General features: G+C 33.4%; 1 protein-coding gene across 1 annotated transcript; it reads right to left on the reverse strand.

Annotated features, from left to right (window-relative positions):
• Positions 1-2,197: 2,197 nt before the first annotated feature.
• On the reverse strand, positions 2,198-5,876 carry LOC127852692 (myeloid differentiation primary response protein MyD88-like). Its single transcript, XM_052386642.1, has 3 exons — positions 5,530-5,876; positions 2,953-3,044; positions 2,198-2,613 (listed from the first exon to the last, which is right to left on the reverse strand). The coding sequence occupies exons 1-3, from the start codon at positions 5,874-5,876 to the stop codon at positions 2,198-2,200; spliced, it is 855 nt and encodes a 284-aa protein (XP_052242602.1).
• Between the last annotated feature and the right edge of the window lie 8,862 nt (positions 5,877-14,738).

The following is a 14,738-nucleotide window of genomic DNA, read 5'->3' on the forward strand; positions in this document are numbered from 1 at the left end:
CAAATAAACTTGTGTTAGTTGTACAATATCGTCCACGCATGTACGTGCCGTGTCCAAAACGGTCGCGACTTAAAACTTTAACAAACAAACAGCCTTCTGAAATGCCTGAAATATTTAAAAACAAACATTAAAATAAACACATCATGAGCGTATACATGTACATGATTGATCAACTGTCGTACATTTTTTTGTCTAGTTCTATACACATGTAATAAATTAACAATGTAGACAATAATTAGCAGAAACATAATATCTTACGGACAAATGTAAAGCTGAATGGACAGCAAGGGACACATCACAATGACAAACAAGGTATACCTATATATTGGAAAAGATTTTTATGCCAGGTTACTATTTAGTGCATCATGGTAATTATTGAATACAAAACGACGTCGGAGCCATATAATTTCAACAATCGAAATAAGATCGTGCAATATCTCACGAAACCTTCAAACGGAACACCAAATAATAAAACATGCATACAATCAACATGTAAATAAAGGAAGTTCTGATGAATTGATTCATTAAAAAAAACACTAAGTACAAACATGCGTTAAGAGGTAATCTGACAGTGTTGTTTTTTTGAAAATGTATCAACACATAATACCCAAATGTAACATGAGTATAATTACAAAACAAAAATAATTACTGATTTTTTTTATTATTTGTGCAAAAACGCAATTGGGGCTTATATGTTACAACTTCTTTATTTCTTTTTTTGCGTAATAACTAACTATAACCAGTGTAATAAGTTCATCTGTACACATTTAGGGTATTTTTCATCTTTAATAAAGCATTTTAATTTCAGTAATAACACACATCACCAATTTTTTTAAACAAAAATGAAGCATAACTCACTGGCAATATTTTACAAAATGCAAACATGAAGCCGTTCAGAATACAAACAAATGGGGATCGAGTCACACATTTTGAATAAAAACAATATTATTTTATAGTACTTACAGCTCACAAAAACGAAATCTTAGGTAAATCAATAAATTACATAACAACTGTAGATCTACGTCTACAATAACGATATTCCTAAAACTCCTTCGTTTGAAATATCCCTAGACGAATGTCAAGCAACAAGTAATTGAACATTACAATATCGGGACTCATCTACAATGAACTTGGCGCATAACCACTTGAAAGAAAAAATAAGAACGCATATGAAAGACAAGATTGATGCAGAGTGACATACATTATACTTAACAGTACTCGATAAAGAATCAATAACATATTTTAAAATGCGATAATAGTACTGGAAAAAAATACTCAAACAAGACCTCGAAGCATTACCAAAACCAACAGACATTATTGAATAGTTAAAACAAAAAAAGTTAATTTAAAGCAACCTTTCTTTTACAATTGGAAAGTATATCACTCACAATAATTATAATTGTCATGTAATGAACAATTACACCCTTTTATAATAGTTATCTGCTTATGTAAATAATGTTTTTTTTCTCATAAAAAATGTGTAACAATAATCTTATTACACACGGTTGATGTAATTTTTGCGGGTGTAATAATGTATGTAGCTGACAACAACATAACATGTCAAGTAAATTATAAAGTCATCATTCATTTTCAAATTCTTAGTGTGCTACAAAGTTTGTTTATGAACTACATATGCAGTGTGATACTTTCTTAAGGAACGTCTGTGATATATTTAAAACATTTTTAAGTATTATGATGCAATGATCTCACACATCTTTATTCTCAAACTCTTGGTGTGCTACAAAGTGTGTTTATTAACTACATTATGCAGTGTGATACTTTCTTAAGCAACTTCTGTGATATAATGAGCATGTGATAATATTTGTCATAACTTAATCAGTAATATACTTGATATATTAAACAGTACACATTTGATACATATAAATTATTAAATATCTAATACATTACTGTTTCATGGTTACTGCTACCAATATCAAGGACTACAATGGAAATAAGTCAAAATCATTTTTCTCTTTTTTGTGTTATCCTGGGTATTGTGTGTGCATTCCATGGTTTACTATGTATATTGCTGTGATAATATATTTCATGTTGTCTGCATTATTTAGTAACTATGTTATGTTCATATTTTTACCAAATAAAATCAATCAATCAATCAATTTCTTATTTGAATATTTGCACTCACATGACAGTTTTTACTGTTCAAGTCGTGAAAAAAAGATTCCACATGGTCATTTTTTTAAAGTTTTTTTTCGGTTGTTGGTAGTATGAACGTTGGTGTTGTATGATCAGAATGTACCGTTTTGGGTGTTGTGTTTCCGCTTTCGCCGTCTGGCCATTGAGTCCTGGTATGTTCTGTTGAAACTGGATCGGGTGATCGGTTCGGGCCTGGAGGAGGCTGACTATTTCGAAGTGTTAACACTGTGTTTTCATTTCCGCCGGCTGGAAAAGGAAAACTAAGACCCCGCCCGTTTCGATTTAATATAAATCTCCTATATGTTGCTTGTGTGATCGGTTCATTGATGGATGACGCCAAGAGTGCCCAGTTGATCTCATTCATGTCGTTATAGTCGAGAGTATTACAATCATTTAGTGTATCAGGTACGACGGCGCCTCTTTCACGGATAATTGCAATCATTCGAGCACGCCTTTCCGCTGCAAAAGTGTATTTGCCAATTTAACAAACACATCAGACGAAAACTCACCACTTGAGTTACATGTATAATAATAGCCGATTTATGACAAAACGTGTATACATGACATAGATTTGGACGATGTCTTAACCAATTTTCATGAAATTTCTGTGCAAATGTTACGCATAAACGATGTTTAAATAACACAATTAATGGAATGCAAGTAACAGTATCATTCTTTTAAATCACACAACACTTTGGTTACTGATATAGGTTTCAAAATATCTTGAAAACGTAATCATTTGATAGGGTATGCTAACCATATTGCAGGCAAATGGTTAAGTGTTAAGCAAAAAATTACCTGTCCATAATTCTTGTGCAAATCTTTCTTGGAAGACGGACAATCTGGTCTGAAAAAACGACCTTGATAGCACTATGATCACTCGTCGGCAACTGAAAACGAAAAAACAATTGAAATATAACATAATATATTTTTGCAGATGTGTACCAAAATAATATTTTTAATTATTCATGTGATAATTATGAAACAAAAATTCAAGTAAAGGATATGCCACTTTATATATTTTTTTGTATTAATTATGCAATTCTCCACATACACATGACATTGAACACATACATGATACTGTTAACTACTGCTGTCAAAAAGATGAAATTAAGACTTGTTACACATTTATAACATATTTATACAGATTTATAAGTGAATTGGACATAATTAAGAAGATAGTCGAGTTTTATACTATTTATCATTTCTTGAATATTTCAAATGGTTTCGAAATGGTTTCGATTCGTTTAAACACATGGCTGAAACATCGGTCAGTATTAATTAATCTTCCTAAGTGATCAAGTGAACACTATCAAAGTTAAATGTCTAATTTCCGATTATCCTCAATATGCTAATCGCATTGAATTTTTCGTCCGTTGAAAAAGTTTCAGTTCTATTGAAATCCGTGCCCGTTTGGGAATGGTTTGTTTAAAATTGTGTTGTTGTAATTGTAAAAGTCTGCGAATCTGCTTGCAACCGTTCATTTCTTTCGGGTCTCTAATGAGGCCTTTTGTTACTTATTCTCCTGGTCAATTTCCAAGTAAATTGACCTGGAAAATATACTTTGATCTTCATATTATATTTGTTTTAGCTGACTATAAATAATTTCGAATTAAAATATTAGACAGGAAACATTTTCAATACATCTAAAATAATTATTACATAGAATCGTCGTATCTATAAAAATAACATCAAATAAATGAGAGCGGGTGTGTGGTGGCTTATAAGCTACGTGAAGACAAAACGAGTCCTGATAGCGAGGGAATCATGGTCAAGTTTAAACTTTATTTCAAGCATAGGTTTCATGTTAACATGTTCACATCTAAACATTATTCGAAATATACAGATTAATATATAAATAAAAAATTACAAAATTGAATAGGTTTTGGATTGGAAAACAAGGTCGTTTTGAAACTAATGTTAATTCCTCTTCTTTTGTGTGGAGTCGCGACTGTTAACAGTGGTCGAAGGTCAAACTGTAAGTTTTTGTTTACCTTTGAAAAGGGTAAGAGAAATGTAAAAAATAGATAATAAACGTTATTTAATACGTCACTAGTTTCGATGAGTTGTCAATTTCGCAAATTTCCTGGTACAATGTGTGTTGTAGAACAGTAGAGAGCCGATAAGACGTTTGTCTCAAAACATTTCGTCGCTATAATATATAATTGTTCAGACCGGAACAAAAATTCGTTGTCTGCACAAGAGAATTGGTCAAAGCCATTCATTAGATTAATTGTCGTTATAGGGCACGTTATGTCGGCAAAGAGGTGGGATCTAAGATTTGTATAATATTGACATCTTTCAAACAAGAGTGTTTGATTGTTTCTGGAAACCTACAGATGCACAAGGCGGTGTTTACCTTTCGTATTGGTCGTTGTTCAATCCGCTACAATTAAGCCTTAAGACGTGTATTTAAGATTTGTCAAGTTCTTAAACCACAATAAGAAGAGGAGAGGAGTTGTTTTTTATTAAGGGCGTTTGTAAATGATTCTTCGTCAGGCCAATGTTGTTTTGTTATGGACAATTGATTTCTATTGATTGGTTTAAGAAAGATAAACTATATGCTTAGTGTGATTTGGTTTGGTTTACATTTAGAATCGCGTTTGACATATAGGATGGTGAAAGTCCATGTGTCATTTATCACAATACAAGTGGGCGATATTGTTTCTTTTTTTCGAGAGTGTATCCCATTCTAGGTCGTTCAGTAGCATTTGGATGCGGCAATATTTTGTTGCTCCCGTACATATACGGGCAGCTCTTACTTGGGCTAATTCGAGTTCTTGCTTTATATATTCGCTACAATTATCTCAGACAACATCAAAATATTCAAGTGTAGTGCGAATAAAAGTGAGGAATACATTTCTTTTGAGACAGAAACGATTAAGAAGAATATAAGCGCCTGAGGATACATGTACCTATACGTCGCCAAGCTTTTGTCATAGTAATTGAGATGTGTACATTTAATTTTGCGTCAGAGGAGAGGGTGATTGTGGATATGTTCGGACGTCATAATTTAAGGCGGGTGAAACGGTTTGCTGCTGAAAAAAATAGATGCAGTCTTCGCAAGGTTAAACGACAGGGGCCACGAATGCGTGGTTGCAAGTTCAGTGTCTAACGTGATGGATGCAGTCGAAGGAACGTTTAAAATAAAGTTAAGACTGGTGTCGCCGACAAGCCTACCTACCCTACCCTACCGTACCCTACCCTACCCTATTCTACCATACCCTACCTTACACTATCGTACCCTTCCCTACCCTACCCTACCCTACCCAACCACCCATCCACCCACCTACTCTACCCTACCCTGTCATATGAGTGTGTGTATCACAACCATAAATACATCTGAAACAACAAAACCCCGTTATGTGTGCCCACCTTTCCTCAATTTCGTCAGCATGAATGATGTTTTCGGATGCATCCAATCTATTATCGCGACCTGGGACGTAGAGTCGAAGTCCTCTTCTATCTTCTAGCTCCTCAATAAGGTCTTGAACGAACCGCTTGTCCTCCGGATCGTCTTGAATGTGGCACACGAAAGCGTCGTACGTAAAATGTATGCTCGGGTTATCATCTTCCAATCGGATAATTAGACAGATAGGTGTACAATTTAAGATACGCCCAATAACCGGGTATTGTTTAGACAAACATAGTGTAGGAAATTTTATAACTCTTATGCTTAATGGGTAGAAGTAGATCGTAAAACACGCGTGTATTAATGTCATAATTAACGCATAGCGAACATGTGCAAGGTAAATAGCCCAATACAATAAATGATCTTCTTTTATAAATCTGCTGCTCGAAACAACAATTTACAGGCATATTCGTTGAATTGATATTCCCTGAAAAATGGAATGTAATAATTGGTGGATACAGAACTTAAAAGGAAAGGTGTATATAAGGGTTGTCTTTTTAAATTTAGTTTTAACTCATATTTGCCTTGACGGGTTTGCAGCAGACAATAACATACATGTAGTATCGTTTGAATTATCCACATAGAAAGTATTGTGACAAAAGGATGAATTGCTTGGTAGACTGAATGTTTTTATACAACATTTCTGATTCAAAGCCCGGAAAAGTTACAAGATACAAAGTAGCAAAGGGCAATAACTCTAAAATAAGAAAAGTGAGGGTTGTGCTCTTAAGAATTTAATATTTATTTAGATGAATTTAGTAGACTCGCAGTTTTCACGCATTATTCAATCTTAATATGATGTCTGCACACAACTTTTTATAAAATGACATTTTGATTCACGTTATAACAATGTAAAACCTATAAAAGCTGTTCATAAATAAAGCTCTGCATTAAAAATTCCGAAATGGAGTACACTTTTTTAAGTAACAAAGGATGTTATGTAAAGCCCCATTACTACTCAAAATCAACGACACCTTCGTACAATATTTCGTAAAATAAAGTTAAACAATTAAAAATCAGTGTTCCTCATGGCAATTTCCCCAATTTCAACGCCAGATGTGCTCTGGTAAAATATATATTTGTAGATACAAAATGCTCGTTTTTATTATAGTTTTGCATGTTTCATTCCATTTTGATTTCCCGCAACGATATCTATTCATACGACAAATGAATACTAACATGGTACCATTTTAGTGTTCGTGTGTAGTATGAATACATATATTCGCGGGATTTTATAATGGAATTAATTGTGTCACAAATAAATAAAAAACGAGCATTTTGTATCTACAAAAATCTATGTAATCATACCACATCTAGCGTTGAAATTGTGGCTATTGCTATAAGGAACACTGATTGCTTAGATTTTATTTTTATTTTATGAAATACTTTACGAAATTTTCGTTGATTTTGAGGTTTCAAAGCAGATGGTGAAACAACGTTTTTTTGACATTATAACTAACGCACAGCGCACATAATCGTACTTACGCAGCTTAGAAATGACATACCTCTAAGTGTAAATCGTGAATTAAGTTTGACACTCGTAAACTATCTGAACATGGCGATGTATTCAAAATAGTAAATGGGAACTTAACAGCGGTAGATATTTCATGTTTGAAATCATGCGCATATGGGCAAAATGTGGGCACGTATGCTATCGACACGGAGCCCGTATTACAACACTGTTAGGAAAACTGAATTTAAATGTATTTATTTTGTATGCCAGTGAGAATACTCGTTTGTGAGAACTCAGTTCTTACAATTTGTTGTGTTTTCTTTCAATTTCAAATAACATTACAGATGTATAATTTATGACTGATATGGGACCCGCATTTGCCCCATGTAAACTTCCGGCAGCGCCAAAAATGAAGAAAACAAACGGTATTTTGTACAGCATATGTATATTCCTATATTTTATTCATTACGTTGATATCTTTCCAAATCAGTCTGCCTTACAAAAATACTTGTATAATGAACTGTTGGTAGCATGTTTTATTTAACAATATCCACTCTAGGGTTACATTTGTATTGTAATTTCTACGCGATGTCCATGTTTTAGATTGTGTCAATTTGTGGTACTATATGAAATGTGGTCCCGGACGATGTATACATGTAATGCACTCCGTAAATAGTAAACGTATTGCTTAAATATACATATATATGCACCTACATTGTTTCTGTTAAGGGGCTCAGATGCAGCCTACGTGGTATTGCCCATTTGGGTCCCACAGGGTGCCTACTTTCGGAACCCATTTCGGACTTATATTTGTTACAAAATCTCTAAATCTCAAACGATAAGGGTTAAAAACAATGACAATACATACATGTGATTAAAATGCCGGAATATTTCAATACATTCACATGTAATACCATTTAAAGAACTCTTGCGAAATGATATAGATATCATTATTTTTAATATTGAACATTGGCCTAAAACATTAACGTTGTAACGTTGGTTCATACGTCATCAACTCATTTGTATAGGTGCATTTACAGATGCCTTTGGATTTCCCAGTGATCAACGGTACTTACCTTCAGGTTCGTACCCATTACTGCCTGAAATAATAAAACGAAACGTAATGATTTTGCAATCAGTGATTATTATGTAACACTTACTTAAGAATGTGATTTCATTTTTGATGATGATCATGTATGTAATTAGAAGGTAATAACCAATTTACGACCACTGTAACCAGACGTGATGTTTTAAATTGGTCAATCGATTCTTTATTGATAAATATAATTATAATGTTTCTTGAAGTTGAATGCCTCTTAAACACCATATTGCATATACGATTCGCTCATATAAACAGTCCAAACGATAGAACTAATATTAATTTGAGTATATATTGTAACGTAACGAATATCTGGGGCATCATTGAATTAATATAATAATTGAAATTATTATTAACGAAATAACCCAAATTTCATACAATCTTCAAAAGGAAGTCACGCCTAGATCATCATACAATTGCCTCGGGTATAAAACGTCAATAAGTGTCGGGAACTTCGGGTTTTTACCATACTTGATCAGTCCTTGTTAATTAACGTATCTAATCAGCTTCAAAACATCGGTTAATTCCATATGTATTCGTTACGCGTCCATCATATTTACGTTGCAATTGTTAGACACGTGACTATGCACATGGCCCGTCAGAATATGCACACGTTAAATCGACTGTTTCATGGTATATATATTTATTTTGGTAACTAAACAGTAACACGCGCACGGCCGGACATTGCGGTCACACCATAAGTTATTGTCATAGGGCCGATAGGCCGCCGCATTTGTCTTTTAAGTCAGGATATTTTACAAACATTGGCAAACGTTATGTTTTAAATAAATCAACATAAATAAATCGCTATTAAACAGAAATAGAGTTGTGTATGTATATTATGTATCAATGACTACGTGACCAAATACGTACATTTATTTTATTTATTTATATTAGACAACTTGCAGTATTCATTTTCTATTGGACAACTTGCATTATTGAATCAATTTCTTAATCTGGTGTACAATTCTAAATCATTTTGTATACAAATAATTCCGTTTCAATCTCCGCTAACGCTTCAAAACCATTAATGCTACATGGTCTGGTAAGCATGAATATAATACTAGCCCAAAATTGTAAATTACTGGCCAGTCAAACACAAAAGGTTCTGATGTGTTAGCCTGCAATAAGGCCAGTATTCATGACCTCTCAGTTGAATAAGCTTGGCTTGTGGGGCGACAGACGTTGATAGGGACTGTCGTTCAATCGTATTTCGAATTTACGGGCTCATTATATGCAATGGTATTACTGCAAAAGCTATGTCACTTAACTTTGATGCAAATATGTTGTACCAGCACTCATTGGAACGAATAATGAAATGGTAAAGATTGAAATTAAGTTCGAGTTTTACCAAGCATCTAAAAAAACATGGTGTTCGTTTTCAAATAAAATGCGCACTATAATTAACCCAATAATAGAAGTATCTATTTAATTTATTTCGCAGTGACGTTGTTTCTTTGTTGTAAATGTGTGACTACACGTATATATTCTGACATTTCATAACAGTCCATAAAGGTTTTACGGTAGATATAAGAACCCACATGTTGGAATAACAGCCTAAATCTCTGATGATATGTTATCCTTTAGCCGTGCCGTATATTTTACTAATTCTGCGTTGTTTACTGTATGACGACACATATCTTGATGACTTGTCAGTAACGTAAAGTTAACATGTCGATACAACTGAAAGAGGGATTGTTTGCGGTATTATTTCCCGCGTTTCGATGACAGCTTTTATATGATGTGAAGACGGGTCGGTATAATTTAAGTGGACAAACATACAGTTTTCCGTTTTAATTAAACGGGTGTTTATTGAATGCACGAACTTTGAAAGCATGCGCTCAATCCTCATACTGCTGTATCTCATCGACGGGATTACGAATGAATGTATCAGTGTAATGTTATGAAAAAAAGGTTTGGAAATGTTGATGATGTGAGGTTCTTTTTTAATCAACACGGACTAAAACATAACTTTTAAACATACGAAACATAAACGTGTGCTACTAAATAGTCGTTTTATTATCATGATTATTTTAAGTTCTTTTGATATACTTATCTTGTTATATACTGTTGTAACATAGTCATTAATTGACTATTGTTAACCATCCGCCGACATAGGGAATGGCCATGAATACAACGGTTAACTAAATGTACTGACTTTTTAAATCAAAATACCCTAAATGTTTGACTTATGTCGTAAATTTCAGAAAATAAGATAAAGGGTCAAATAGATCAATACTATAATTAAAATGAAACATCATACGATGTAGGGTATATATTCGGAAGCGTATATAGTACACCCCAATAATATGGTCATGCCGAATTTAATTTATATCTACTTACTGTGAAATAACATGGTATGTCGACATAGTTTTGTAGCTTTTTCCCCACTTAATTTTACTCGCCATAACGACATTATGTTAACGTCTCGACGTAAATGTTTCCGGCTTTCCCCGAAAAAATATTAGATCGACATGATCTTAGTCGACAAATCAACATAATTTTGACGTCATGCTCTTGTGAAAATGACTTGCCATCATAGTTTTAGTCTAAACGATGAGTTGTTTTTACGCCATGACACCTTTTTCATATCATGCCGTCATAGAATATGGTACACCCCAATAATATTGTCATGCCGAATTAGTTTATATCGACTTACTGTGAAATAACATGGTATGTCGTCATAGTTTTGTAGGTTTTTCCCTCTTAATTTTACTCGCCATAACGACATTAAGTTAAAGTCTCCACGTTAATGTTTCCAGCTTTTCCCGAAAAAATATTTGGTCGACATGATCTAATTCGACAAATCAACATAAATTTTGGCGTCATGCTCATGTGAAAATGACTTGCCATCATAGTTTTAGTCGACACGATGAGTTATTTTTTACGCCATGACACCTTTTTCATATCATGCCGTCATAGAATGTTGACATCATCACAGCAACAGGGTGTACCATATGCGCTTCCATATATATAGGCAAGATTCTTTTAATGAGTTGTTGGAAAGTTGTTTTACACTATGGTGCTCCATGTTATCGTTTTTAAAAGCAATTTGCTTGTCTAATATAATTTTGATTCTAAGAGTATTTGTGAAAGTCTCAATATTTGGCTTTTAGGCTATTGATAATTACTAAATATGTCAGATTTCATAAGGATAATTATATAGTTAATCACGTATTATGAGTGCCTCCTGTTTAAGTTCCAAAAACAATGTCGTTTACATTCAGTTATATGTGTAATTGTTTACTAATTTATAACAGTGTCAGCTCCCACCATATGGGTTGTACAATTTATATTAAACATATAAAATATATTAAACAAGCATAATACTGTTTTAATGCGTTCCAAACAATGAGGCTATTTAACCCGCCTCCAGTGGTATTTTAAATATCGCAGAGAAAACATGCACTGCGTTTCATGGGCATTTCATTCATAACAGTAGTGCTTATATTTCTTATTTTTACGCGCCGACGAAAAGTGTCACAGGAACAACATTGTATATGTATAACTATAATGATTGGCTTAGATTGTATAAAAAAATAAATCTGTATCAAACCACAATAAATAAGTAGTGATGACGTTCGTAGCAGACGTTGATATTATTCCCCTTTTTGTCAATTAATATGTGTAAATAATTGTATCCCGCATTGTCTCATTTTAATCCAGATGCCTTATTTTAAAAAATAATTATATAGCAGATTTACTATTTTCAATACAATTAAGTACACATATAGACCATGTTTTAATAAAATACATGTTTTATTACAACTTTATGAGATATATTTTAAAAAGGGGAGTGTTACTATCCTTGATATGATTTGAAATAAACGTTATTCTAGATCAACATATGATAACGCATACGAACTTTACAAGCGCTTGGATACCTTAGAGGTGATTGTTCAAGTGATTTGCTGCATGTAGATAAAACATGTTTGCTTTGTGGCATGGTAAATTTTGACTCTAAGTGGCATGATTTTAATAATTTTTGCAGAGGATCACAATACGAAGTAAGATAACTCGTCTTAAACCGATCAGCCGTGAATTTTCAGAGAAGAAGGTTATCGCAATTACACATGAAAACTATATTGATAGATCTGGCTACTTATAGAACAATATGAAGAGGAATATAACGCTTTAAATCACGTTGTATAAGCCCAGGTGATATTTAAATAAGCAAGGTAAATTATAGATTCGGACTTATTGACTGAGGTACAAGTTTCGATGAGCTTGAATGTATATTTGCAACTAGTTGCTGTTGCTGAATTCAACAATACCAGCATAGGTTGTTGTTTGCTTTTATGAAGTCGCAAATACGCCAACATTAAGGCAGAACGGAGGAAAAATATCTAGGAACAGAATCCAGATTAAGTTTGCAAATCCAGATTATTTGCAAACTTATTTTTTTTATTTATTGAACAATTGTTATGAAATTTTGCATATTTGTAGGAGGCAATGAGTACATACATATAATTGAAAAAAAAGAGTTAAAATGTTTTTGGAAAGAAGAGTTATTTTATGACAAAGTTGTCATCCCCCGTGGGATCCCAACGGGTTATTGTCTCCCCCGTTAAGAATTGCAATTCTCCAACGGATGTTTTTTCCAGACGGGAGAATTTTACCTATATTTTACAAAAAATGTAATTTAAATATTATGTTTTGTTTTCTGTTTCAATGTTTACAAATACACATGTTTAAGTTATAATTGTAAGAAATATGTACTTTAATAAGAAAATAAAGTGTTTGTAGATTTTCTTACCCCGTGGGATTTTGACGGGAGATCCCGTCAATCTCCCATATCCATTAATCTCCAACGGAGTTTTCACGGGAGACCCCGTCAAACTCCCATTTAAAATAAACCCCAATGGGGTCTGACGGGGGCCCCCCGTCTAACTCCAATTTATAAAGAACTTCCATTGGAGTTTGACCGGAGAAGGGAGGGGGAGATCAGACTTCAATAAACACTAACAGTTTATACCATTGCAATATATTCCATTGTAAAGAGTAAAAGTCACCAATCTTTATTAAATAATTGATGTTTTCTTTTTAAGGTGTCAAAATCAATTTATAATTATTGATTTTTCTTAACTCAGTACTTAACGTTGAATAAAATGTCTTTTGTAAGAGATTAGACCCACATATTGATATTTCTGGAAAGATGAATTTAAAACGCTCCATAATTTTAAAGACTCAATGCATAAATAATTAAGTGACTTATCTCGAAAATATATTACATTTACCTTTTGATAATCCAAACGTTGCTTTATCCATTACTGTGATGATAAATACAATCCAGAAAGACAATAACATTGAAAGCATACTTATTGTCATTCGGAATTGTATTTCTTTTGTTGTTTATTCCCGTGTAACAGTTTTGGAGGTTTTTTTCCTAGAAATTTAGCTTGCAAACATTTTCGGTGCAATGTCGTACCTTAGTGTACCGGTTACATTCCACAAGTTTTTTTTACACAAAATGCCTGAATAGGGCAGTGTGTTAGGTTCATTGTTTTGTTATTGTAGTTGTTTGTTTTTTATCTTTAACAACACCGTGCACTGGTAGCGTTATTAGCAGAGACATGCGGGAGTCTTCTTGAAACATACTGTACTGGCTAGTTTCAATTATGGGACACAACACCACTTCTCCAATAGAATCGATGATGTTTAAATACATTTGAGTTATATTTGAAGTTTCAGTTATTAACTGTTTTGTTTTCTGATAAGGATATGATATCCCAGACGTTTGTTCCTGTGCTGTCTTTTTCCCTCTAAACAGACATATTACATCAAGGACTTAGATCACTTTTCATTATTATGTATAAAAAACAAAATACCACACACAACTGAAATATTTGATATAACCCATATAAGCAGCATGATTTCCTTTCTAAATGTAATAAAAACTTAATTTTCAATCATGAACTAGTAGTTTCAGGAAAACAGGAAACCAAGAAAAAAGGTGAAACCAACAAAGGCATAGAATTGTGAAATATGCAAGCCAGAGTTCTCGACTTATGATTGTTGAACGCTGCACTTCTATACACCACAACCTACCTTTGTTCAAAGTTTGATGTCAATGGGCCTTATTGTAATTACGTTATGACCCGGACAATAAAAAAGTGAGATAAATAAAGTAATGCAGGGGCTAAAGCTATAGTTCTTGTGCACTGAACTTCTCATCAGTGAGATCTATCCATATATGAAGTTTCATGGGAATAGGTGTTATAGTTAAAGACTTATACTCCGGACAAAGTACTGGAAGCTGCCCGACCCCAGGCATGACATAGGTAATCCCTTAATATGCCCTGTATTTGACAGGCATATAAAAAAGACAAATGGAAAGGATGAAAAAACAACACAGCAGTAATTAGTTTTATCAGAGACGTAGATAACAGAGATAGGCAGCTCGCCAAATATCGGCAAACTCTCGCACATCCTGTGGTTTTGGCGAGATAGGTTTAAACGCGCAACTGTTTGACGGTTGCAACGGTAGTAAACACGCTTATCAACATTTCTAAAACACGCTTTCGCATTCCAGTTTTTGTGATTTGAAACAAATATGTTATGTATTATTAAAATGAGAATGTATGCGGTATAAACTCAACGGTAATGTGTCAATTAAAATA

This window comes from Dreissena polymorpha, chromosome 12 (genome assembly GCF_020536995.1).
Source record: "Dreissena polymorpha isolate Duluth1 chromosome 12, UMN_Dpol_1.0, whole genome shotgun sequence".
Lineage (NCBI taxonomy): Eukaryota > Metazoa > Mollusca > Bivalvia > Myida > Dreissenidae > Dreissena > Dreissena polymorpha.

Coding starts and splice junctions, on each gene's coding strand:
- LOC127852692 (XM_052386642.1), bottom strand. CDS start 5,876: ATGACATTAATACACGCGTGTTTTACGATCTACTTCTACCCATTAAGC. Junction 3,045..5,529: donor GCTGACGAAATTGAGGAAAG/GTGGGCACACAT, acceptor TTTCGTTTTCAG/TTGCCGACGAGTGATCATAG. Junction 2,614..2,952: donor TGCACAAGAATTATGGACAG/GTAATTTTTTGC, acceptor ACACTTTTGCAG/CGGAAAGGCGTGCTCGAATG.